We start from the raw sequence: 23897 nt of genomic DNA, 5'->3' as shown, positions 1-23897 counted from the left end.
ACAAATCAGTAAGGTTAGAGTGGTGATACACAACAGAGTCTTGCCAAGACCAGTCACTCTGGCTTCTGTGTAAAAGACAAAGACAGTAGATGTTAAAGGTTGAAATAGCTATTTGAAAATGAATGAACTAGTCCCAGTGAAGGTCCTGAAGGGTGGATAAAAGTTGTTACATTGTGAGAAAAACTGTTACACAGAACGGGCTGATCTAGGGTAAGGACAATGCAGAATACACTGGGAGGATGAAAAGCTAAGATTTTTTTTTTTCTTTTTTTTGGTCCAAAAAAGGAAAACAATCTTAGGGACATATGATTATAAACAAAAAAAGAAAAAGGAAATGGGAAAATAATAACTTCAAATGTCACAGGAAAAATATCTAACAATATGCTCTATATGTGTTCAGGATTAGGCCTCAATTTACTCCAATCACTGTATGATAGGCACTGCAATCCAACGCAACATTTAATTAGGCATGAAATATCCAACTTATACATCTAATAGGAAGACACACAGTCTTGCACATTTGAAGAAACTTCAAGTGTTCAGAAATTATCCACTGTATTATCCACTTTTGCTTCTTTTGTCTTCTTTCATGCTACTTGCCTTTTGACAAGTTCACTTCTGGATAGCACTTCTACCAAAAATGTTCTGAAACAGAGAGAGTGAAGGGTGGGACAGAAAAAAATGAAACAAAAATTCAAATCTACAGGAGCAATTCCATGTGTCTGTAACACAGGAATAAACAGGGGACCTTGTCATGATTTATCTTCAGGCAATATTTTGGTATAACTACATATAATGTAATAACACATTATACACCATTAAATACTAAAACAATACAAAAAACCCACAATTATAAATTTCAACAAGAAATAACATAACTATAATGACATATACCCAAAACAAACCCAGGAAAACAGTGTTTCTTAATTTGCTCAGAAATCTCTATGAAGCTGAAATTAACTGTCCGAGAAACAACTGAAAGGAGAGTTCTTGATAGTAAAGACAATACATTTCAGTCTCGACCCTTCGTATTGGTCACACCATTGTCCCTTGATCTCAAATAGTTTTTTGAAATTAGGCTTTTTTGTTATGTTTTTCATACTCAAAGATCTGAAACATCTTATTAAAATTTCTTAATTTTTTCTATTTAACATTTTCTCAATATGTCTAAAAGAGAGCAAAGGATTGATAAAAATTTTACATTCACAATGCAATTTTAAAAATCTTATGTTCTCATTTGTTTTAAATTCTCAACTTAGCAGTCTCCACACTGTTATCCTGCTCTTTTCCCCTGGAAACCTAAAAAGAACCCTGAGATATTAAAAATGTAAATAAATCTCTTAGAGAATTTCTTGAATGTTTATCACTTAGATTCGTTATTTTTCTTAGTTGACTCTCCTAGATATTTCTTATAAGAAGGTTGGAATGAATCATTTTGCTAAAATTAATTCCTTTGTTATGTAAAGGATTAAACCTCTCCATATTTAAAATAAGAGAAAACAAACAATGTTCCTTTGGTAAGTATAATCAAGTTTCTTAAAATACTGGCTATAAGATTTTAGAACAGGCTTATCTCATTTAGTATTGGAGATATGTTCTCATGAATAGGAGCATTAACCAAATAGGTGCTTTTCAGTCATAATTTCCAGGCATAGTATATATTATGTATGATCAACATATAATATTCAATTAGAAGTTACCACCTGATGCCTTTATCTCCTTGCCTTCTTTAGAACTTGTCTAATAGTGTATTTTTCTAGGCCTAGAACATGACCCACCCAGACCTACCTGATGTTTACCCACCTAAAATCTGCATTTTTAATAGCCAGGCATACTTTAATTTCAAAGTCACTCCTTGTTTGATTATGCAGGCTATTTTCTATGAAGCAGACTATAATCCGAAAACAGTGTCAGTGGTAAAAACATCTCCACAGAATAAAGAAAACAAATCTATTGGCAATTGCCACTCAAACTGGTCAGAGCAGCATGGTAAAAAACTCACGGGCAAAAAAAAAAAACAAAAAAAAACCCACAGAGCTCACTGTAGTGTTTGACATGTCATCTCTAACAAAGATAGTAAATAACACTTTATTAACTTGGAAAAAATGCTTTGACTCAACGTGCTTAGAAATTCCTATTTGACAATAAATCTACTGAGGAAAAACGCTATCATTTGGGTGAAGTGTTAACCTGTAGTAGTCATACATACACACAGTACTCTTTAATTTCATCAGGCAGTAATGTGCTGTATTAGTTATGTTTTATGACTTAATTCTCAGTTGTGTTAGTAAAGATGCTTACTACTTATAAGAAGTATTAATAATAAGTGCTTGGTAAAAATTATAGAGCTTTGTTCAGTTCTAGCTAGAGACAAACTTAAGACTACAGATCGTGTTAAAGAAAGCACAACTCTTACAAAATAGCTCTAAAATAGAGTTGCTTTCTGATTTTCCATATTCATTTTAAGTTTTAGTTATCAAATCTGATAAAGCAATTGGCCATTTAGTCATAGTTTTCACTAGTTTGAGCTAACCCCAAAATTAAAATCTGGGAAACAATCTAATATCAAAATATTAAATTCTTAAATATCTCTCCAAAAAAAGGTTTGGAAACTGTCAAGCACTACCAAGATTATCTTACACAGAATCAAAGTACTAATTAAATGAGGAGGTTCTCTTGAATGTCACAACACAACGTTCCTTTTAACACAGTATCACCCCACTATTAATGCAATTTTCAAATACAATGTATCTTAAATATTAAATTTATGAAAATTTCAAAGTAACAGACTTCCCTATAGATGAGATACACAATAACAATTTTGATATTCCTTTAAGCTGTTTAAAAGTGATGCTAACTATATCTTAAAAAAAGTCTATTTAACGTAAAAGATTTTGGATAAAAACCAGTAAGTTTCTTAATGATCCTGAACCAGGTAATGTTGAGGATGCTGAAGGAAGGTTAAATCCAGGTAAGCTTCAAGAACAGAAGTCATCCATCTTTAAATATTAGACATTTGCTGGCCAGAAGGCGAAAGTAAGACTTCAGGATACATTGTGGGTCCTTGCAGTTCACATTCTAGTATGTTGGCACAAAATAAAGATAGGTCCCAAAACCTATGGGTATTTTCAAGTTTAGTGTTTTAGAAATATATAATCCTTGAACCAACCACAAAATAATGTATGGCTTATATTTACTTTGTCAGTTTAAGTAATAGAAAAAATGCCTATTTGTTCTGTGGTGACTATTTATTGTGGTGACAGTTTCATTTTCCTCTTCACATTTTCGGTGACCGTTCTCCATTCGTATCATCAACCAGGTCTCTCAGGCGAGACAAATGGTGCAAAGCCCTTCATTAAAAAGTATAAAACACATTATAAACCAGTTATTAAGAACTGAATAGCCAATGCAGACAGCAAAAAAAATAAAATAAAATAGATTATTAACTTCAAAATTGGTATGAGAAGTAAATTTATATATAGTATAAACTTTGAGACTTATTCCTTATAAAACCTTGAGATCTGAATAATTGAGGGTTAAAATAATTTATCTAAAGTTCTATAAACATTTACTTTAAAAATTATATTTTTTGACATTAACTTTTTTTAAGATAGTCTGCCAAGTGCCCTAACAAGAAACAATAGGTATCAGTTGTATCACACTTAACAAAAACACTTTTTTCAAGTAATTTTCACTACAGCTCTGTGAAATGACACCTTTGCTTTTGGTATCCTGTGTATATTAGTTAAGAAGTAAAATACAGAAATTATTTTTAACACTTACATTCAAGATAGCTATTTTTTAAATAGCATTTAAGGATTAGTTACAGATCTGAACAAAACTCATTTTTATTGATTATAGGGGAAGCTGCCAACTACTCCAATAAGTCTATATAATGTGTTGTTATACCAACAACCTAGATTTTTCTCTGAAATAATGCCAAGATTGTATTGCAGGTCTCAGTGGAGAAAACTCAATCATTCCTCAAACAAGGAAAAGAGGCCCTTAACTTTCCAAGCCTTCTCTAATTATATTTTTCCAGTTTTTCTCTCCCCTATATTTCAGTTCCTGGAGGACCACTCAGAAAACATCAATTAGTCATATTTCAGATCTTTGATAAATAAGAAGGATATTAAGAAAAAACAGAGTGACAATATAGTAATTAAGATGTGCAGGAAGGGCCGGAAGCAGTGGCTCATGCCTGTAATCCATGCACTTTGGGAGACTGGGATGGGCATATCACCTGATGATATGACCAGCTGAGATCAGGAGTTCGAGACCAGCCCGGCCAACATGGTGAAACCCCATCTCTATTAAAAATACAACAGAAAATTAGCCAGGCGTGGTGACGGGCATCTGTCATCCCAGCTACTCAGGAGGCTGAGGCAGGAGAATCGCTTGCCAGGAGGTGGAGACTGCAGTGACCCATGATCGCGCCACTGCACTCCAGCCTCCAGCCTGGGCAACAAAAGCGAAACTCTATCTCAAAAAAACAAAATTAAATTTAGAAAAAAAAAAACATAAGCTGTGTAATAACCTCCAATGTTAGTAATTTCCATTTATGGTGAGCAGAAAGGTAATGACTACAACACTCTATTCTATAGTCTCTAACACACAGTAGTTGTTCAATAAATGTATAATAAACTGCATCTTCCACTTTACCCAGGACAAGGAGATGGAAGGAAACTAGTAGCATTATTTACTGCATGTATATCTATTTCCCTGTACTATACACTTCTTGGATACCTTTACTCAAATGTAATAAGAAGACTCTCAATTCTCCCACCTTTTTTGGCAACTTCAGTTAATTTCTGAGATTCCCACCTTCATTGACTAAGTGACAATAATTCACCCAAAGTTACTAACCAATCAGAGGTAAAATAACTAAAATTTTAAAATATTCAGCTGGGCGTGGTGGCCAGCACTGTAATCCAGCACTTTGGGAGGCCGAGGTGGGTGGATCACCTGAGGTCAGGAGTTCGAGACCAGCCTGGCCAACATGGCAAAACCCCGTCTCTACTAAAAATACAAAAATTAGCCAGGCATGGTGGCACGTGTCTGTAATCCCAGCACTTTGGGAGGCCGAGGCAGGTGGATCACCTGAGGTCAGGAGTTTGAGACAAGCCTGGCCAACATGGCGAAACCCCATCTCTACTAAAAATACAAAAATTAGCCGGGCATGGTGGCATGCACCTGTAATCCCAGCTCCAATGAGTCTTCCTAGAGAACACATATTTCTAATTGAAGAATATAAGAAAACTGAGTATTTAAGGGACTAGACAAAGGCCAGACTACTAGCTTACAGTTCCCTATGGCTAATGAAATATATCTTAAAACTGGATAGCCATCCAAATTATTAAAAACAAAAACTGTTATTTGAGGAATGTAAAGAGCCATAATAGGATTTTACCTTAGGAAAGGCCAATAAAGCCTACAAAGTATAATCAGTAACTTTTGAAATATTTTGCAAATATTTTGTAAATTTTGAAATACATTTGAAATATTTGAAGTATGAAAAGATGACCATATACCTAACCAGAATATTTTGCAGCCTGGAAAAAGGAATTCTGAGATGTAATTAAATTTAAATTGTCCTTAAAACAGTTAATCTACAGACTGAAAATAACTTTTGTAAGTCTAAGCTTACTTCATTACAGTACAAACGTCTTACTGATAATACTTTAGAAATGTAAAGACAAATTAAGACTGCTCCAGTTAATACAACAGAATTAATAACTAAAGGCCATCTAACAAAACATAAAACTTACTCTCTCTAAAAATGAAACTCCATATACAGGTAAGACTATTGATTGCTTATAGTAGAAAAAAAGTTACTATTAAAAAAATTCTAGCAAATGGTAAAAGCACTTATAGATCAGTATCAATTTTTGTGGTGATTTAATGACTTACAATCCACTGTTCGTTTTCACCAGGAAAAACATCTAGGATATGTACATTAACTCAGAAAACACATATAGGTCTGTGACAAGTGCAGTATAATGCTTTAAAGAGCAATGGAAAACTTATGGTCATTCACCTCAAATTTTAAAGCAGAATGAAGTCTTCATACTAGATGATCAACTGAGGCCCTGTTCTTAGTCTCAATGAATAATTCATCACTATCATTAGTGAGAGGAGTGTTAAAAATACAGACTTTCAAATCACACTACCTGATCTGAATCCCGCTTCTTTTACTAGCTATGGCAAGTTACTTTACTACTCCATGCCTATTCTCCGATCTGTATTATGAAAATAATAATAGTACTTACTTCATAAGGTTGTGAAGATCACATGAATTATATTCAATAGCACTTAGAATACTGAAATTTGGTAAACATTCAATGTTAGCTATTACTATCATTATTCACTGAATTCTATTAGGTATGAAACATTATACCCCAGTACTATTGCAAGCTACAAACAAAGGTGCATTACTTATACCCTAAAGATAATAAATTAAGTAGAGAGAAAAAAGTAATTATACATGATACATTTTAACTATGAAAACTATATACACATTTGTGACAATTAGATTCTTAAGTTTACATGTCTAGTGTTTTATTTTTCCACCAGTTCCTTAGATCACAGAAGCCTAAGCAAATTCTCAAAGTACAAAAGGTAGCCAAGTGAAATGGTGTGACTAGAGTAGAAACTTTTAATCTCAGTATTTCCTAAGTTCAGTATTCCATCTTCTGAGGACACTTCATAGTCACACAACAAACTCCAAAATAAATACCCTTCTCTTCTGTCAATATCATGACTATAGAAACAACTTGTATTTTTCTCCATTTTATTATTTAAGACACTGTAACTAAGAAAATTAGACCTATCTTTATATCCACGTCATTATATCTACTTTAGATTTCTGTAATGATGTTCCAAATAACGATCCATTTATTATTAAATTTATTCGAGAGAATATATGAAAACACATTTCATACAAGTTACTGTTATAGGATACTCACAAAAATACTATCATAAATTGTTGCTATTACTACTCAAAAATGAGTCATATCCATTATATTTCAGAGGTCTAAGGCTATCTCATTAGGTCCTTAGAACATTTTGAATAGGAAAAAGCACAAGTTTAAAAGAAAACAATGTTTTTTAGTGTAATTAAACAGTGTGCTCCAAGAAGCTTAAATATGCCTAATAGTGCTACTCTTAAAACTACTTACTTCTACCCTGTAACTTTATATATGTCAAAGAAATGGCTAAGATGGATTCGTATCCATATTAGTAAAGAATACTTACTTCTGAAGTGACCTAGTAATAGGAATCATACTTTCCTTCAACTGTAATTTAGAGAAATCATCTTCTGAAACCTATTATTAAAAACACCAAATATAAAATATTAAAATTATGTAACTACAAAATTAAATGGTATTTAAAATGTGATTAAAACATTAAAAAAAAATTTCTACATTTCCAAAGAATTCTAATAATTTTCAAGAGTATTAAATATTTTTATTTTCCATTTACTGTAAAAACACTACAACAGCCATTTTTCAACTGTCCTAAAGTAGACTTCTACACATATGTCCATTAAAAATCAAGTCTTCGCTTAAAATTATGACTTTATTGAACAGGCTTATATCTCAATGATGTTTAGAATGAGAGGGGAAAGAAGGATAGATTACATTCTACATATTAATGTTATGATTATTAGAATGTAAGGACAGAAATTAAGAAATACAACTCAAATGAGCAGACTATGAAGGTTCTCAAAAGCTGATCCACTCATTTGTAATGAAAACTCAATTTCACAGATCTACTGAATAACAATAAAACAATGAGCCATCATTTATTGAGCATTTACCATGTACCAAGCACTATACTAAGTACTTTATATAGTTTGTCTCAATTTGTCTTCTCAACAACCTCACTGTACAGAAAAGGAAATTGATAAATGAAATAAGCCCAGCACAGAAAGACAGACACTGAATAATAATCTCACTTATATGTAGAATCTGGATGTGGGGACGGGAGTTGCAGAGATGTTTTTCAAAGGATACAACATTTTAGTTAGGCGAGAAGAATAAGGTCAAGAGATCTACTGTACAACATGGTGACTAAAATTAAAAACAACATATCGTATACTTGAAAATTACTAATGGAGCAGGTTTTACACGTTCTCCACAAAAAGTATGTGAGGTAATTAGCTCCCCTAGCCATTTCATGATGTTTCAAAACATCATGTTGTACACCCAAAATATATATATATAATCAATTAAAAATCAATAATTTTTTAAATAGGAAACTGAAACTAAAGAGGTTAAATGATTTGCACAAATATTGCACTTGCTAGTAAGTGACAGAATTCACAATCATATTTGGGAAAATATAAACTCTATGTTCTTAAACACTATACTTTTGTGGGAAAAAATTCATCATATAGAATGGCAGCCTAAAACAGAAACAGATTTTCAAATTCCCGGGAAATACACAAATTGAAAAAATAAAATGGCTCTAAAATAAAACTTGATATAACTGTATTCATAACAGCCAATGAACACACAGTAACAAAATTAAATTTCAAAGGAGAAAGGTGTGTGAAGGAATCTAATGTTGAAAAAGTTTTCTAGGCCTCCTCGAATATAACTACCAGAAGATGGGCCACATAGATTAATTTTGTAGAGCATTACAAAACTCTTACAACCCTTTGATACTGTAGTTGTAACATCATCATAACTAAATAAGATGTTGGATTTATAACCATAATAGAACAATCTGTTTAGAGATAAACACCTACAGAAATCAAACAGAATTAAACGTGAGTACATTACTTCCTAACAAAAAAAAACTACTGCCACTTACAACATGTGTAACGTGGCATGCTTACTAACATAAAACTATAAGTAGGTCTATTAAAAGATGTAGAAAAAAATCTTTATACAAATTCACAAATCTCAATTCATAAATCATGTTTGTGCTTACTTGTTTAATCTCTTCTTTTGGATCTGTGGTCTTATTTTGATTAAAACGTTCTTGTACTGCTTGAAGGTTAAATAACATTTGTTTCAGGGCTTCAACAGGACCATGATGTTTGCCTCCAGAGAGAGTACAGCTCTAAGGTTAAAACAGATGATAGTATAAAGTTAACCATCCAAACTCAGGGAAAGAAGAGTTTTATTTTGTATTAATTTCCCCAATAGAAAATTAATGTAAAACTCCAAACAATGTATGTCAATAAAGTATTTTAAAAAATCAAAATTGTAACTCACCACTTCCCCATCCCCAGGCCCCAGGTGAAGTTACTTAAAGACAATCATGATTAACAGTTTGGCATATCCTTTCTAGTCATTGCTGTTTTAAAATAAATAGTGCACGTTTATATTTATGACAAATTAATTTAGCACATTTAAAATCACAAATTGTAAATGAAATGAAAGGTCTTCAGAGGACAGGTAAACCAACATGTTCTTTACAGCTGATCAAGGACTAAAATTTCAAATACAGTATTCTCTGCACACTTTAAAATATGTTTTTATAACAGAATGCTAGCTTTTCACCTCTTCATGGGCCATACATTCCTTCTACCTAAATAACACTCATAGCTAGATTACCCCTGACCTTATTTGTGTTCAAAGAACGCAGCAGTACTTAAGACACGTAAGATGGTCAGGATTCTTTTCAGATAATCGGTAAGGGATATTTTAAAATTTCTTTTTAAAAGTCTTACCAGTCTATTATTTTACATCTTTCAAATGAGTTTCTGTGTCCTAACAGCTATCTACCAAGTAACAAATAGGCCTGTACAGATGTCTGTAATTTAATATATTTCAGCATAGACTGTGCACCATAAGTACTACTTAAACTTCAATTCTATAGAAAGTTGTTGATTAGCATAAGATACTCAAGGTAAGCAGTATGGTTAAAAAGATTTTAAAGACATTTCCACAGTTATAGAACAGGATATGAGAAACAGGGAGCGGAAAGGTAAAATGCTATAGCCATTGTAGAAAACAGTATAGGAATTCCACAAGAAATTAAACATAGAATTACTGAATGATCCTGCAATTTCCCTCTTAGGTATATATCCAAAAGAAGTGAAAACAGGGACTTGGGTAGATATTTGTATACCCATGTTCACAACAAAATTATTCACAACAGCCAAAAGATGCAGATAACCCAAGAGTCCAACAACAGATGAATGAATAAACAAAATGTGGTACATACATACAATGGAAAACTGTTCAATCTAAAAAGAAAAGGAAATTTTGACAAATGCTACAACATAGATGATCCTTAAAGACATTATGCTAACCAAAATAAGCCAGTCACAACAAGATACACATATGATTCTTCTCACACGAGGTTCCTACAGTAACAAGTCCATAGGGACAAAAAGTAAAAAGCTACTTACTAGGGACTAGGGAGAGGGGGAAATAGGGAGTTAGAGTTTAATGAGTACAAAGTTTCAGTGTGAGAAGATAAAGTTCTGGTGATGGACGATGGCGATAGCTACACACAATGTGAAGGTACTTAATGCCACAGAACTGTACACTTAAAAATGATTAAAATGGTAAATTTTATGTTATATATATTTTAACACAATATAAGAAACATTTTAAAAAGAAAAAAAAAAAACAGGGTAAAAGGATCCAGTTAGGATATACTCTTACACTCTGGGAGATAGCATCTGAGGCATAATCTCCAAATGATCTGCATCCAGCCACTACTTTATTTTAGAACTTCGGCTGCCTTATGTCAACCATAATAGTTACAAAAGGCTGCCTCTGGAATTTATGTCTGAGCTAAGTGACTTTTCATGCAAAGCAGTGGTCAGAGTATCAAAAGAAGACAGAAAACTAGAAAACATATGAACTGTTTGTGCCAATGTTAATGAATGTTTTAAAAATATTGTATGGATAATACAATTTGATCTGAGACTTGTCATTGAAACCTGCTAGTAAATGTCTCCGGGTACATCTCTGTATATCTTTGACTCTTAGAACCATAGTGACATTTCATATATTCAAAAAACAAATTATTTAAACCAAACAGAACAAGAGGACAACCCAATATATAGTCATCGCTGTTTTCTTGGGAGACTGTTTCCAGGACACTTTGTGAATATAAAAGTTCAAGGAAGTTCAAGTACCTGATTATAAAATGGCACAGTATTTGCATATAACCTATGCATATCTTCCTGTAAACGTTAAATAATCTCTAGATTACTGATAATAAATACTACAATGTCAACAGTATGTAAATACTTGCACATTGTGTTTTAAAATTTTTTTTTTTTTTCTTTTTGAGACAGAGTCTTGCTCTGTCGCCCAGACTGGAGTGCAATGGCACAATCTTGGCTCACTGCAAGCTCCGCCTCCTGGGTTCACACCATTCTCCTGCCTCAGCCTCCAAAGTAGCTGGGACTACAGGCGCCCGCCACCAGAACCGGCTCATTTTTTATATTTTTTAGTAGAGACAGCGTTTCACCGTGTTAGCCAGGATGGTCTCGATCTCCTGACCTCGTGATCTGCTCGCCTCGGCCTCCCAAAGTGTTAAATTATGTTTTAATATTGTATTGTTATGTTTATTATTCTTCTCCAGATTTTCAATTTGCAGTTGGTTGAATCTACAGATGTGGAACCCACACATACAGAGGGCCAATTGGATACAAAGACAAATGAACCAAGTAACAGTATTATAAATAAACAGCACAACCACACCAAAGAGAGTTGGGAAGAAAATAACCTAAGTAACTCTGGAAAACAGTATTTTGTTATGATATTATAAGGCTAAAGACGAAAAGAGCAATATTCAGCTGGGCATGGTGGCTCATGCCTGTAATCCCAACATTTTCGGAGGTTGAGACGGGTGGATCACTTGAGGTCAGGAGTTCAAGACCAGCTTGGCCAATATGGTGAAACCCTGCCTCTACTAAAAATACAAAAATTAGCCAGGTGTAGTAGTGGGTGCCTGTAATCCCAGCTACTTGGGAGGCTAATGCAGGAAAACTGCTTGAACCTGGGAGGCAAAGTTGCAGTGAGTAGAGATTGTGCCACTGTGCTCCAGCCTGGGTGACAGAGTAAGACTGTCTCCAAAAAAAAAAAAGCAATATACAAATAATGTAATCTAGTTAGTACATTTGTTAATTACAGGAATATGGGTTAGCAATTCTAAAACCACTTTGCATGTATAATAAGACTGAACAAACAAGTAAATTTACTATAGATAATGAAAGGATTATCATGGGGGGAGAAAGTTACAAATAGGGAATGGGAAAAGCTAAAACAAACTGCAGTATTAGACTGGAATCAGAGGTATCAATACTCATGATTTTATACATATATGTGTTTATTTATATGTAAACACATATACACATATATGTACACAGAAAAACAGATAAAGAAATGTACATATGTGAGTATATGTGGTTTGGCAAACTTGTTTCCTAGGTCTTCCTGCTGACATAGTTTAGAATGAACAACACCCTAGTAGCACTCAGCACAACTAATGCCCAGATCCTAGTTTCTAAATGCCATTTTCCAATACAAAGAACCATGGCTCCTCAAAGAAATGCTCAAAAAAGAATGCAGACATATAAAAAGGCACAGGAGCCAACATGAAGGAACTCCTAATGGCCTAACCTGAAACAATTTGAACAGCAGCATAACTAATTATACTGCATTCTAAACCAAGAATAAAATAAATTAGTGAATCTGTACTAATATAATTTACTAAACAAATATAAAGATAGTTTTTCATTGTACAAGGTTTTCAGTTAATAAATATAGAAAAAAGATAGGATTCACAAATGGATACTAAAATTAGTAGGCAAAAGTTTGAGGAGAAACAGGATAACTGCAAAGTCTCAAAGTGCTTTATAAGATATTTAATAATTACAAGGAAAATCGGTATCTTTACTAAGGATAAAGATCACCTTAACCAAGTGTTCAAAGTTAATACAACCAGTTTTTACATATTATATCTTTATTATATATTACTATTATTGCATTAACTTATCAATATATTAATGATATCAATATATAATGAGCCCTCTGAGATAATGCAGTAAGAAGAGCACATCACTTCTTCAGTATTCTTGCCAAAAACGCATAACCTCATTCTAATCATGAGAAAACTTCAGACAAATCCAAACAGAAACCTCTACAAAATAACTGACTGATCCTAAAGACCAGCAGATGATCTGGCAAACAAAGAATTCAAAATAGCTGTTATAAGAAAACACAGCAAACATCAACAAAACACACAGAAAATGATTCAGAAAGATGCCGAGATACCAACAAACACAAGAAATATGAAAAACCAAGAAAATATGACACCACCAAAGGAATATAACTCTAGTAACAGACTCCAGTGAAAAGGAAATCAGCAAATGGGTGGAAAAAGAATTCAAAATCATGTTTTTTTAAAAAAACTCAATGATACAAAAAAACACAGACAGATAATTTGACCAAATCAGGAAAACAATTCACAATATGAGCAACAAAGTCAACAAACATAAATCATAAAAAAGAACCAAACAGAAAATACACAGTGAAGAATTCAATGAATGGAATTTTAAAATACAATAGAGAGCTTAATAGACTTGATCAAATAGACAAAAGAATCTCTGAACTTGAGGAAAAGTCATTTGAAATTACCCAGTCAGAGAAGGAAAAAGAGTAAAGAAAGCCTACAAGACTTAAAGGATACTATAAAATGAACAAATGTTATTATCATGGGAATTCCACAAGGAGAAGAGAAGGCAAAAGGCACAGAAAACCTAATGAAATCATAGCTGAAAATTTCCCACGTCTGGGAAGAGATATGACATCCAAATCCAGCAAGCTCAATGGCCCCCAGTAGATTTAAGCCAAAAACATCCTCCCAGAGGCACACTACGGTTACACGGCAAAGGCAATTCTAAAAACAGCAAGAGAAAACCATGAAGTCACATATAAGGAATTCTCATTAGACTGACAGTGGATATCTCTGCAGAATAAGGTTTCTTTACCTTTAAGGTAAGGCCAGGAGAGGATGGGATGATACATTCAAAGGGCTGAAAAGAAAAATCGCAAGCCAAGATACTATATGGAGCAAAGCTTTCCTTCAGAAATGAAAGAAATAAACTCTTTCTTACATAACCAAGACCAACAGAATTCACCACTACTAGACCTGCCTTACAAGAAATGCTCAGGGGAATCCTACATCTGGAAGCAAAAAGATAAGCACCATCATGAAAACACATGGAAATATAAAACTTACTGGTATAGCAGATACACAAAGGAAAAGAATAAAACATTACTACAGAAAACTACCAAACCATAATGATAATATGAGGGGAAAAAAGGAAGAAAGAACATATAAAATGACCAGAGTACAGTAAACAAAATGACAGGAATATGTCCTCACTTATCAATATTAACCTTGAATGTGAACAAACTGAATTCCCCACTTAAAATTTGAGATGGACTTCCTGAATGGATAAAAATAACATTGTCCAACTATATGTTGCCTACAAGAAACTCCATTCACCTTTAAAGATACACATAAAGTGAATGAATGGAGAAAGATATTCCACACAAGTGGTAACCAAAAGGAAGTAGGAGTAGCTTTACTTATATGAGACAAATCAGACTAAGTCAACAACTGTAGAAAGAGACAAAGAAGGTCATTATTATGGTTTAAGATTTCACATTACAACTTACCCTTAAGAAATAATCACTTGTGGAATATAAATTAGTATTATCAATTATGGACTTTTTTTTTTTTTTTAAACACTCAAGCAATCCTCCAACCTTGGCCACCCAAAGTGTTAGTATTACAGGTATAAGCCACCACACACAGCCAGACACAGTAAAACAGTATGAAGATTCCTCAAAAAATTAAATATATAATAGAACTACCATATGATCCAGCAATCTGACTACTGGGTATATATCCAAAGGAAATGAAATCAATATGCCAAAGAAATATCTGCACATCCATGTTTACTGATGTTTACTGCAGCATTATTCACAATAGTCAAGATACAGACTCAACCTAAGTATCCATCAACAGATAGAAGGGTAAAGAAAATGTGACATATATAGACAACAGAATATTGTTCAGCCTTCAAAAAGAAAGAAATCCTGTCATTTGTGACAAAATGTATGACTCTGGAAGACATTATGTTAGGTAAAATAAGCTAAGAGCAGAAAGAAAAATATCATAGTTCTCACTTATATGGGAAAGCTTACTAGCTGATCTCATAGAGAGTAGAATAGTGGTTACTGGAGACTGGGAAAGGTAGGAGGGAGGTAAGGAATAAGGAGAGATTGGTTTAAGGATAAAAAAATTACAGCTAGACAGAAAAAATAAGTCCTAGTGTTCTAAAGCAGTATCAGCTGACTATAACTAACAATAAATTATTATATATTTCCAAATACCTTAAAGAGAGGATTTTGAATGTTCCCAACACAAAGAAATGATAAATATTTGAGATGATGGTATGCAAATCACCCTGATTTGATCACTGTATATTCACGGTGTATCACATCACCATGTATCCCATAGATATGTATGATTATTATGTGTTAATTTAAAAATTTAAAATATTATAAAAAATAATATAATCAATAATTCTGGAAGGAATGATGGGTATTTGAGAAGATTTGAGTCTTTTTTGCTTTAAATTAAGTAACTTAAAAATTAGTATCTACATATTATTCATAAATCTTTTAATAAGTTTTAAAACTTTTAATTTCACCCACCTGATTATCATTATTTAGAAAGTCTTCAAGAACCCCTTTAGCACTCTTTGCCCTTGAAGTTTGTTGAGGACTATCATCAGAGTTAACGGGAACAGGAGATTTGCTAAACAGGATTTAAAGGATGCAAGATAGCAATTAAGTTCCCAATTTCTAAAAAGTAAACAGTATATAATTTAAGAATTCTCATTTAAATACAAGTAGTCACCAAGAAATAATCATCATGGATATGATTCATATTAATGTTGTATGGTAATTCCCTTATCTTCTCCCTAAACTGATACCAGAATCCAACCCCTTCTTATCTCCCTGCTTCTGTCTTCAAGCTTTAAGAAAACAATATGAAGAAACTGAAGATATTAACATTCAGCTAAACAAGGCCTGAACTACAGACTATGCTCCAAAAGCTCACCTTGTTTGAAATAAACAGTACATTTTTCCAATTAAACATTGTTACCATCTAATAATCAACAACCCCATAAACTCTTAAAAGTTTTTACTAGAATGGCAGTTAAATGTTCTCCTACTTGAAGGCAACAGAACAGACTTCCCCTTTATAACTGGTATCAACATAAAGAACAGATTATTCTGGGAAAAGAATTCTGAAATTTAACATTCCTGCATGCAATCTCAGTCCCACTCAACTGTATGACCTTAAGTAATTTATCTGAATTTCAGTTTCAACATTTGTAGTCCCATCTATCTCACAGACATATTGCATAAACTGAATTAATTTTGTATGTACCTAGTACATTTAATAAATACCCATTTCTTTCCTGATATTCACGGGGTAGTAGAGGAAACGGTATCCCCAGCAAAAATAAGAATGTTCCGAGAATCAAATTCTATTAATCACAAAAATGAATTCAACCTATTTCTCTCTTATTCTTACAACACTATGAGGTATGTTTGTAACTCAAGAACTCAGATATCTAAGAATCTTTTTTTAACATTTACAGAATGCTGATGTTTTTTATTAATAAGCATGCTTCTTTATTGACATATTTGATTTCTAATTCACAAGCTCTTTCATACTATCAGGTAGTCCTTTCCCCTATTCTTTGCTAACACTTTGTAGAGCCACCGATCTGTTATTAAAAAACATTTACCAGATTGTTGAAGAGTACACAGAGGTTCATTATGCTATTCTACTTCCGTAATTTATTTGAGCTTCTCCATAATAAAAAGTTTCTTTAAAAAAGCAATGATCTGATTGTGGTTTTGCTCTATCACTTAAAATACTACCTTGAGTACTTCCTATTCAATTTTGTTTTTGATGACAGGTTGATAATAATTTGTCGATCTCAAACTGAGATCTATTCCTTCTCAGCAATTCATCCTTAGTTTTATCTACAAACATTCCCATCACAATATAAATTCAGTCTTCCAAAAATGAATTAGTATATGCAAGGTACTGAGCCAAACTATTGATAATATTAATTATACAAGCTAGAAGTTACCTTATCAAATAATAAAATACATTAAGTGCACTCAAAAATTTTAAGCACCTCTGATACTACTTGCTTGCCCATTTTGGTTCCAATTAAAATCAAAGTATTGCAGCTATGATACTTTATTAATACACAGAACAAGTGATAAAATAAGCAACTAGGACACAAGAAGGATAAGAGAAGTTAAGCATTACGTGAACTCATTATCAACCCAAGTTTAAAAAAAATATATGTATATATATCTCAACATATATATATGAAATATATAAGGAGAAATGAAGCTAAAAGAAGAAAATAAAATATTCTGGACAATCATCATCACTACTAAAATTTCTAAGAGAGCTCATCCTAGGTCAGAAACTTCATTTTCATTTTCTAGTCAGATTAATCCTCACAATAACCCTGAAGCAGACGTTATTTCTCCATCTTTAAAGTTTAGAGAAGTCAAGTAAATTGTACAAGGCAATACAGCAAGAAAATGGCAGACGTAGGCTTCTAAACTGGAATTATAGTCAATGTCTACATTCTGAAAAAAGACAATCAACTGAGAATAAAAAAAAAAAGAATCCAGGAACTAATAGACTCTGTCTATAACAGAATGAAAGTTTAGACAACTAAAGATAATAAATTATCAAAGCCTAAGGCATGATATGGGGTTAGCAATAATGCATTTCTGATAATAAAAAATGTACCATCATTTAAGGAAAACAACAACTAAAAGGGAAAGTAAAAAGTAAATGATAAGAAATTTGTAACTTCAGGCCAGGCACGGTGGCTCAAGCCTGTAATCCCAGCACTTTGGGAGGCAGAGGCGGGCGGATCACGAGGTCAGGAGTTAGAGACCAGCCTGGCCAACATGGTGAAACCCCATCTCTACTAAAAATACAAAAATTAGCTGGGCATGGTGGTGCAGGCCTGTAATCCCACCTACTGGGGAGGCTGAGGCAGGAGAATGGCTTGAACCCAGGAGGCGGAGGTTGCAGTGAGCCGAGATGGTGCCGCTGCACTCCAGCCTGGGTGACAGAGCAAGACTCCATCTCAAAAAAAAAAAAGAAAAGAAAAAGAAATGTATAACTCCATTATATGCAGAGACTATAGAGGAACAGAGGAAAAGCTTTAAGTCAGAAGAAAATAACAAGAATTTCATAACACTACTCTGCAAAATAATTGTTTCTGGTTCTAATCCCTCATATTAAGACGCTTATCAATATTTTATAATGAAACAAAATGAGCACGTAACAAAGACAGATGTTATATAAAGTACCTAAGGTTATGAACCATTATACCATCTTGTGGTAATGAATGAAAAATGCAATTTAAAGCAAGTAACACAAAGCTATGTTCTATGGAGTTACAATATTATTAATTACCGTTCATTTAAATATAAATCAGATATTCGCATGACATTTTTCATTTGGAAAACTAAACAGTTTTTCCATTGCCACTTACTTACAAAGTAACAGGAATATTTTCCCATGATCTTTCTGCTTCAAGTTTATCTAATGAGCAAGGACTGTCATCCTTTTTCATGGACTTTGGTAATTCTTCAGTACACTGCTCTAGATTTCTCTTGGCCTTCAAGATAAGCAATTCAATTTTGTCACCTAATTGTAAAAGATGACTATTAATCCTTGAAGAAAAAAAATTAATGTAAAGCATAGCAAAATCTCACAAAGTCAACAAGAGTTCTGATCATTTGGAATGTACATTCATCTATAACAGCAAATTATGTTAAAATGTGACATTTCAAGCAAAGAAAAAAATGGGAGAAAAGACATTTTCTAGTTACAAAATGCTGTATGTGAAGATTATAAGCATTCCAAAAAGATGTAGTACATGAAAACAAAACATAAAAGCTCCCAGATATCACATCAACTTTACAGCACTTCTTTTGGTTTAAAAAAAAGAAAAATAAATAACTATAAGCAATAAACAAAGTATTACCACTGAATGGCTTTGTGGATTGTCCTGGGAGAAGTGGATTCTCACATTGACACTGGCTATGTTCAAAATCACATTTGTATTCATTAACTAATTCTTTATCATCACTCAAGGAATTTGAAAACTTTGAGGGTTCAAAAGCATATTCAAAACAATCTAATTTATTCATAAGCCGAGAAGTTCCTTGTGCCTGATGACTATGTCTAGGGGAACACTGATCATCTTTAAATATTTGATAAACCCTTTGACTATTTGCATCAGGTAGCAAGTCTTGATTGTGGAGCCAGACCGGGTATTTGAAATCAGGTATACTAGTTATCCCTGAAACATTAAGGTCAGATTTCTGGCTAGTGAGCCATCTTGGGTAATTCTTTTCAAGACTGTGTTCTGAACTGTCCTTGAAAGACGATTTCTTGGGAAAAGACAAAGATGATTCAGAAATGCAATTATTAGTCCTATTCATAAGTTTTGGGTTTTTTAGCCTACCACATTGCTTTCCATTTATATTTGAGCGTATAACAGGAGTAACAAAGTTATCCTTGCCCACGGGAGTGTAGGGTCCTTGAAAATGTGGATTCTTCTCAATGTCCAATGAACCCAGTCTTCCATGGCATTTCTTGTTTTTCTTGCTCGTTCGGTGACTCGGTCCAACATAAGTATAAGAAAATGATCCATCTGCTGGGAGTCTTAATAGATCATCAGTTGTTAGGCTCATGGAGTCTATGTCATTAACGGTGTGTCTTCTACAGGATATGAAGTTTGAGTGCTTTTTGTGATCAAGGTTTTCAAAAGCTGAAAAACGAAGAACAGTTTTGTTTATTACATACAAATATTTTATAATATCCAACAGTAAATGAGAATTAAGAATTTAAGAGGCATTTTGCTGCTTTCCCCTTATCCTCACTAAAGCTTTGATTAAAAGCATAAAAAGGTGTAGGTGGATAAAATAGGATGTGCTTTTTTTCTCACGATTCTTCGTTCTGTGTTAATTTCTACATTTTTCTCTCCAACCTCCTGAATTTTCCTGTGTTCTCTAATTTACTGTTCCTTCAACTTTTATCATCTAGACATATCTGATACACTAATACAATCACAATAACATTGGTCACTCAATATTGGTTGCAGCATAGAAAAAAATATGCTATTAAACTAGGTGGAAAAATAACTTGTTTTCTCACCTACAAACCCTTCAATGGCATGGATTATACATAGAGAACAGCTGTTCTCATTCTTTGCTTCCGGAATATATTGACCACATCCCTCCAAGAACTGAATACAAACTTTTTCTATTCTAGGGTCATTCTGCAAGTGTTCGGTAAAGTAGTAATTGACTTATCAACAACTGCATTTTCCAAACTTGTCTTCAAGGAAGCTTTATTATGGACAAACTCTTAACATCTTGTGAATATTACTGTTCCACAGAGAATTATATAATCATTTTACAAAAACACCCAGATCTCAATATTGTAAGTTATTTTTACTCCAAAGTAACAAAAATAATGTCAAACTTTACAATACTACAGTACATCTCCCAAATGCTTCAAAATATCTGAACACAAAGAAAACAAAGAATAAAAGCATACCATTGTTTGGTTTGTAAATATAGTTGCAGAACTGTGACATATTAGTAAAATCCTCATCAATGTTAACTGTTCCAGTGCTTGCACCAGGATATATTTGGCTTAGATCAAAATCATCAATATAAGCCTGTAGAGCTTGAGAAGCAGATCTGTACAGCTTATCTTTATAGTGAAACGAGCCATCAGAATTAGAGGAATTACTACCACTCAGGGTGCAGCTTGCCAGCAGCGCAGATACTGAAGATTCCTGAGAACAAAGTCTATGTTTTGTCTTTGATTTCGCCATGGCTTCTTCAAAGTGGATTGTTTCTATTCATTTCCCTTAAAAACAACTGTAATACAAAAACGAAATGTTAAGATGCCAATTAAAAGTGACCATATACAAAACAAAATTACTAAATATGTAAACCTTTTGTAATTTTCTTTAAATAATAAAATCCATTATCTATAACAGACACTCCTTGTTAGGAACTGTAGATTTTTGTTACCTTTATTATTGTGAATTCCTTCATCAATGATTTAGAAAACATTTTTTGAGTACTTACTATGTGCCTGGAAGTATGTATACAAAAATTATCTGAGAATATACATGGAAAACACCAAGGAAAGAGTACTCACTTCTTAAAAAGTCCTAAAAACTACTTATGAACCGTCTTTCCTCTTATGGTGATATATTCTATGACATCACAATAACTAATATTCCCCTATACATCATATTTTTCAAATCATAAGCCTACTACCATGTGCTGCAGATAATAGCGCTCAATAAATTTTTTAAAGCCATCAAATGAAGTATTCAAAACAAGAAGGAACAATGGAGAATATTCACTTTCAATGTTATAAATGCTAGTACATTTACAACATTTAACTGTAAATAAACTGCAGGTCTTATTCTGGAATGAGTTAGCAATATACACTTTTCCTAAAATAGTTAATCATTTCCTGACCTTCGTTTTTGGTACCACCCTCCCTATTTTCAATTCTTATGTTAAATGGATTCAGCTTACCTCTTTTAAAGGAAGCTTAAATAATGTGAAAATCAACTCAATGTGTTCTTCTTACTGTTTTTCCATTATTAAAATTGAGAGAGTCCCTGTCCACCTCAGTACAGTAACAGGATGTATATTTGAAAACCTAAGAAATCACAGAACGAACCGGCACTAATTCAGTCCATGATGACATTCTTTTTAAAATTAAATGAATGGATTTCCTATACTAAAAAAGTATTAATGTTGAGGACTTAACATATGCTATGATGTTATAATGTTTAATTTTTGGCTATAATTTTAGAAATATTTGTTATAACAACTTTTAATGTAATCTTAGTAACTATTAAATTTGGCTTTAAAACATCGAAAGTTTTCTAATTAAATAAGAGACAAAGTAAAACATCATCCTACCACAGCGTTAGAGCATGCAATGGCCATTACAAGAGATCTGACCGTGGTCAGTGCAAATGGCAGAACATAAGGTAACAGTTGTTTCGTCTCATTGATTTATCTGAATTCTGTAATACTGGTATATCTCTGACGAACGGCTAAACTAAGCCAGCTTTACCTTTTTCGTATCCCTTTTGTTTAAAGAAGTTTAAACTCACTCAAGTAAATTTGTTTGGATAAGCCTGACCAAATGTTTTCTGTCTTTGAATGCCGAACAGGCTACTGATTTTATTTTACAAAACCTTGAAAGAGAAAGCTGTTGTATTGGTCTCCGTAAGTGGGTGATAACATTTACTAGTTATTTCAACTCACAGGACAGACAAAAAGAAAATGCACAATTTAAGTTTTATTATGAAAAGTTTTCCAACTTTTCCCCAAAAGAGTATACAAAAGTAGAATCGTTCAATAAACCCCTATGTACTCATCATCCTGCTTCCAACAATCGCTGAACAGACCCCAATTGTAACTAAAGTGGGTAGGGACCCACCCACTTCTCCCCACTTCAGCCACAGGATTATTTTGAACCCCACATATCTCATGCAAATCCCATATATCTTACCATTTCCTCCGTACAGGCTTCAGTTCGAATCTCCAAAAGAAAATCCATCACGCGGAAGAATAGAATGTTAAACTTATTGACAAGAAATTTTAACTAACTTTGATTCAAAAGCAGAACGTTCAGTGTTAAATAGCCAACGGGAATATCGCACAGGAAATTAACAACAACTGTTGGAAATAGCTCTGTGACTGCTAAGTTAGGAAAGGGAACGTTTGTTTACTTGGCAGCAGAAAACCAGGAACCCATCGACCGGCCAGCGAAGGTCGCCCGTCTCCAGCAGTGCGCATCGTTCCCCTACCCCGGGCGCCCTGAATTCCAATTTTTCCAGTCCCAATCAGGCGACACCCTCCCTTTGGTGTTCCACCGCCCGTCAGTCACAGACACAGACAAGTTCTTCAATGAGATGCTTTTCACTCCGAAACCATTTATTCAGCAGCCAGGGCGAGCGCAGCAATGGACTGAAGGAGAAGTGTTCGGAAGCGACAGCCCCAAAGCGCAAGCCCCTTCCTGTCGCCGCCTCAGGTCCCCAGACGCCCGTGTCAGCCCCCTCCGCTGCGTCCCGCGACCCTCCCTCGCCCAGGGGGCACTCCCTCTACAGTGTTCTTCCTTCCACAGAGACTCCACAAGCGCCCTCCCTCAGGAAACGTCTCCCTCTTTGCTCGCCACTCTCCTTTCGCCTTTTCTCGGCTGTCACAGGATGGGACAACCCTCGAAAAGACACCCTCCTTTCCGGCCTAACTCACCCCTAAGGCCCCAAAATAAAAATAAAGGAAAACAAAAACAAAAACCGCACACTTCCACAGCTCTCCGCCGAAAGCTCAGGCCTGTTACCCAACGCGAGACACCACAAAGCATCCCCAACCCGGACACCGCCCCGCCTCAGGCTCGGCTCACTCGCAGCATCCTCCGCAGTCACAGCGGAGCTCGACACCCGCGCTCGCTTTCAAACCGTCCCAACATGGCGCCGGCCTGCGGTGCGCATGCGCGGCAGTGGGGCGCCGGGCGCGAGCGGAGATGAGGGAGCGGCCGGTGAAGAGGAGAGGATGCTGTTGAGCGTTAGGTCGCGACCCCTGCTGGAAGGTGCTGTTTCTCCCTCCTTTCTGGGGCTGGGAATGGGGGGGATGTGGGCTGCATCCAAGTCGCTGCCCCACACGCCCTTCCAACCTCCGTCACAGCTATTCTCGGCCAGTTTGCGCGGGGACTGGCTGATCTCCCTTCGGCCGGCC

General features: G+C 34.4%; 2 protein-coding genes across 8 annotated transcripts in view; one reads left to right on the top strand and one right to left on the bottom strand.

The window, feature by feature from the left end:
* Positions 1-441: 441 nt before the first annotated feature.
* On the bottom strand, positions 442-23660 carry C17H18orf54 (chromosome 17 C18orf54 homolog). 5 transcript variants are annotated; one of them, XM_019014272.4, is made up of 9 exons: positions 22672-23633; positions 20677-21005; positions 19097-19885; positions 18606-18756; positions 15705-15807; positions 8938-9069; positions 7255-7325; positions 6270-6320; positions 442-3350 (listed from the first exon to the last, which is right to left on the bottom strand). In XM_019014272.4, the coding sequence occupies exons 2-9, from the start codon at positions 20957-20959 to the stop codon at positions 3278-3280; spliced, it is 1653 nt and encodes a 550-aa protein (XP_018869817.3). In that variant the 5' UTR covers positions 20960-21005; positions 22672-23633; the 3' UTR covers positions 442-3277. The 5 variants fall into 5 exon arrangements, with proteins under 5 accessions (XP_018869817.3, XP_055224133.1, XP_018869820.3 ...); XM_055368158.2 differs by having other exon boundaries at positions 19637-19885; positions 22672-22806; XM_019014275.4 differs by lacking the exon at positions 6270-6320 and having other exon boundaries at positions 22672-23660.
* STARD6 (StAR related lipid transfer domain containing 6) overlaps positions 23609-23897 on the top strand; it is a 30493-nt gene continuing 30204 nt past the window's right edge. For 2 of the 3 annotated variants that reach the window (XM_055368161.2, XM_019014279.4), the window contains exon 1: positions 23609-23751. The gene's annotated coding sequence lies outside the window, so the exon portion shown is untranslated. The remainder of the gene's footprint in view (positions 23752-23897) is intronic. The other variant, XM_019014278.4, reaches the window with a different exon arrangement.

This window comes from Gorilla gorilla, chromosome 17 (assembly GCF_029281585.2).
Source record: "Gorilla gorilla gorilla isolate KB3781 chromosome 17, NHGRI_mGorGor1-v2.1_pri, whole genome shotgun sequence".
Taxonomy (NCBI): Eukaryota; Metazoa; Chordata; class Mammalia; order Primates; family Hominidae; genus Gorilla; species Gorilla gorilla.
Note: the sequence above shows the minus strand (reverse complement) of the source record. Positions and strands in the feature narration are given on the sequence as shown.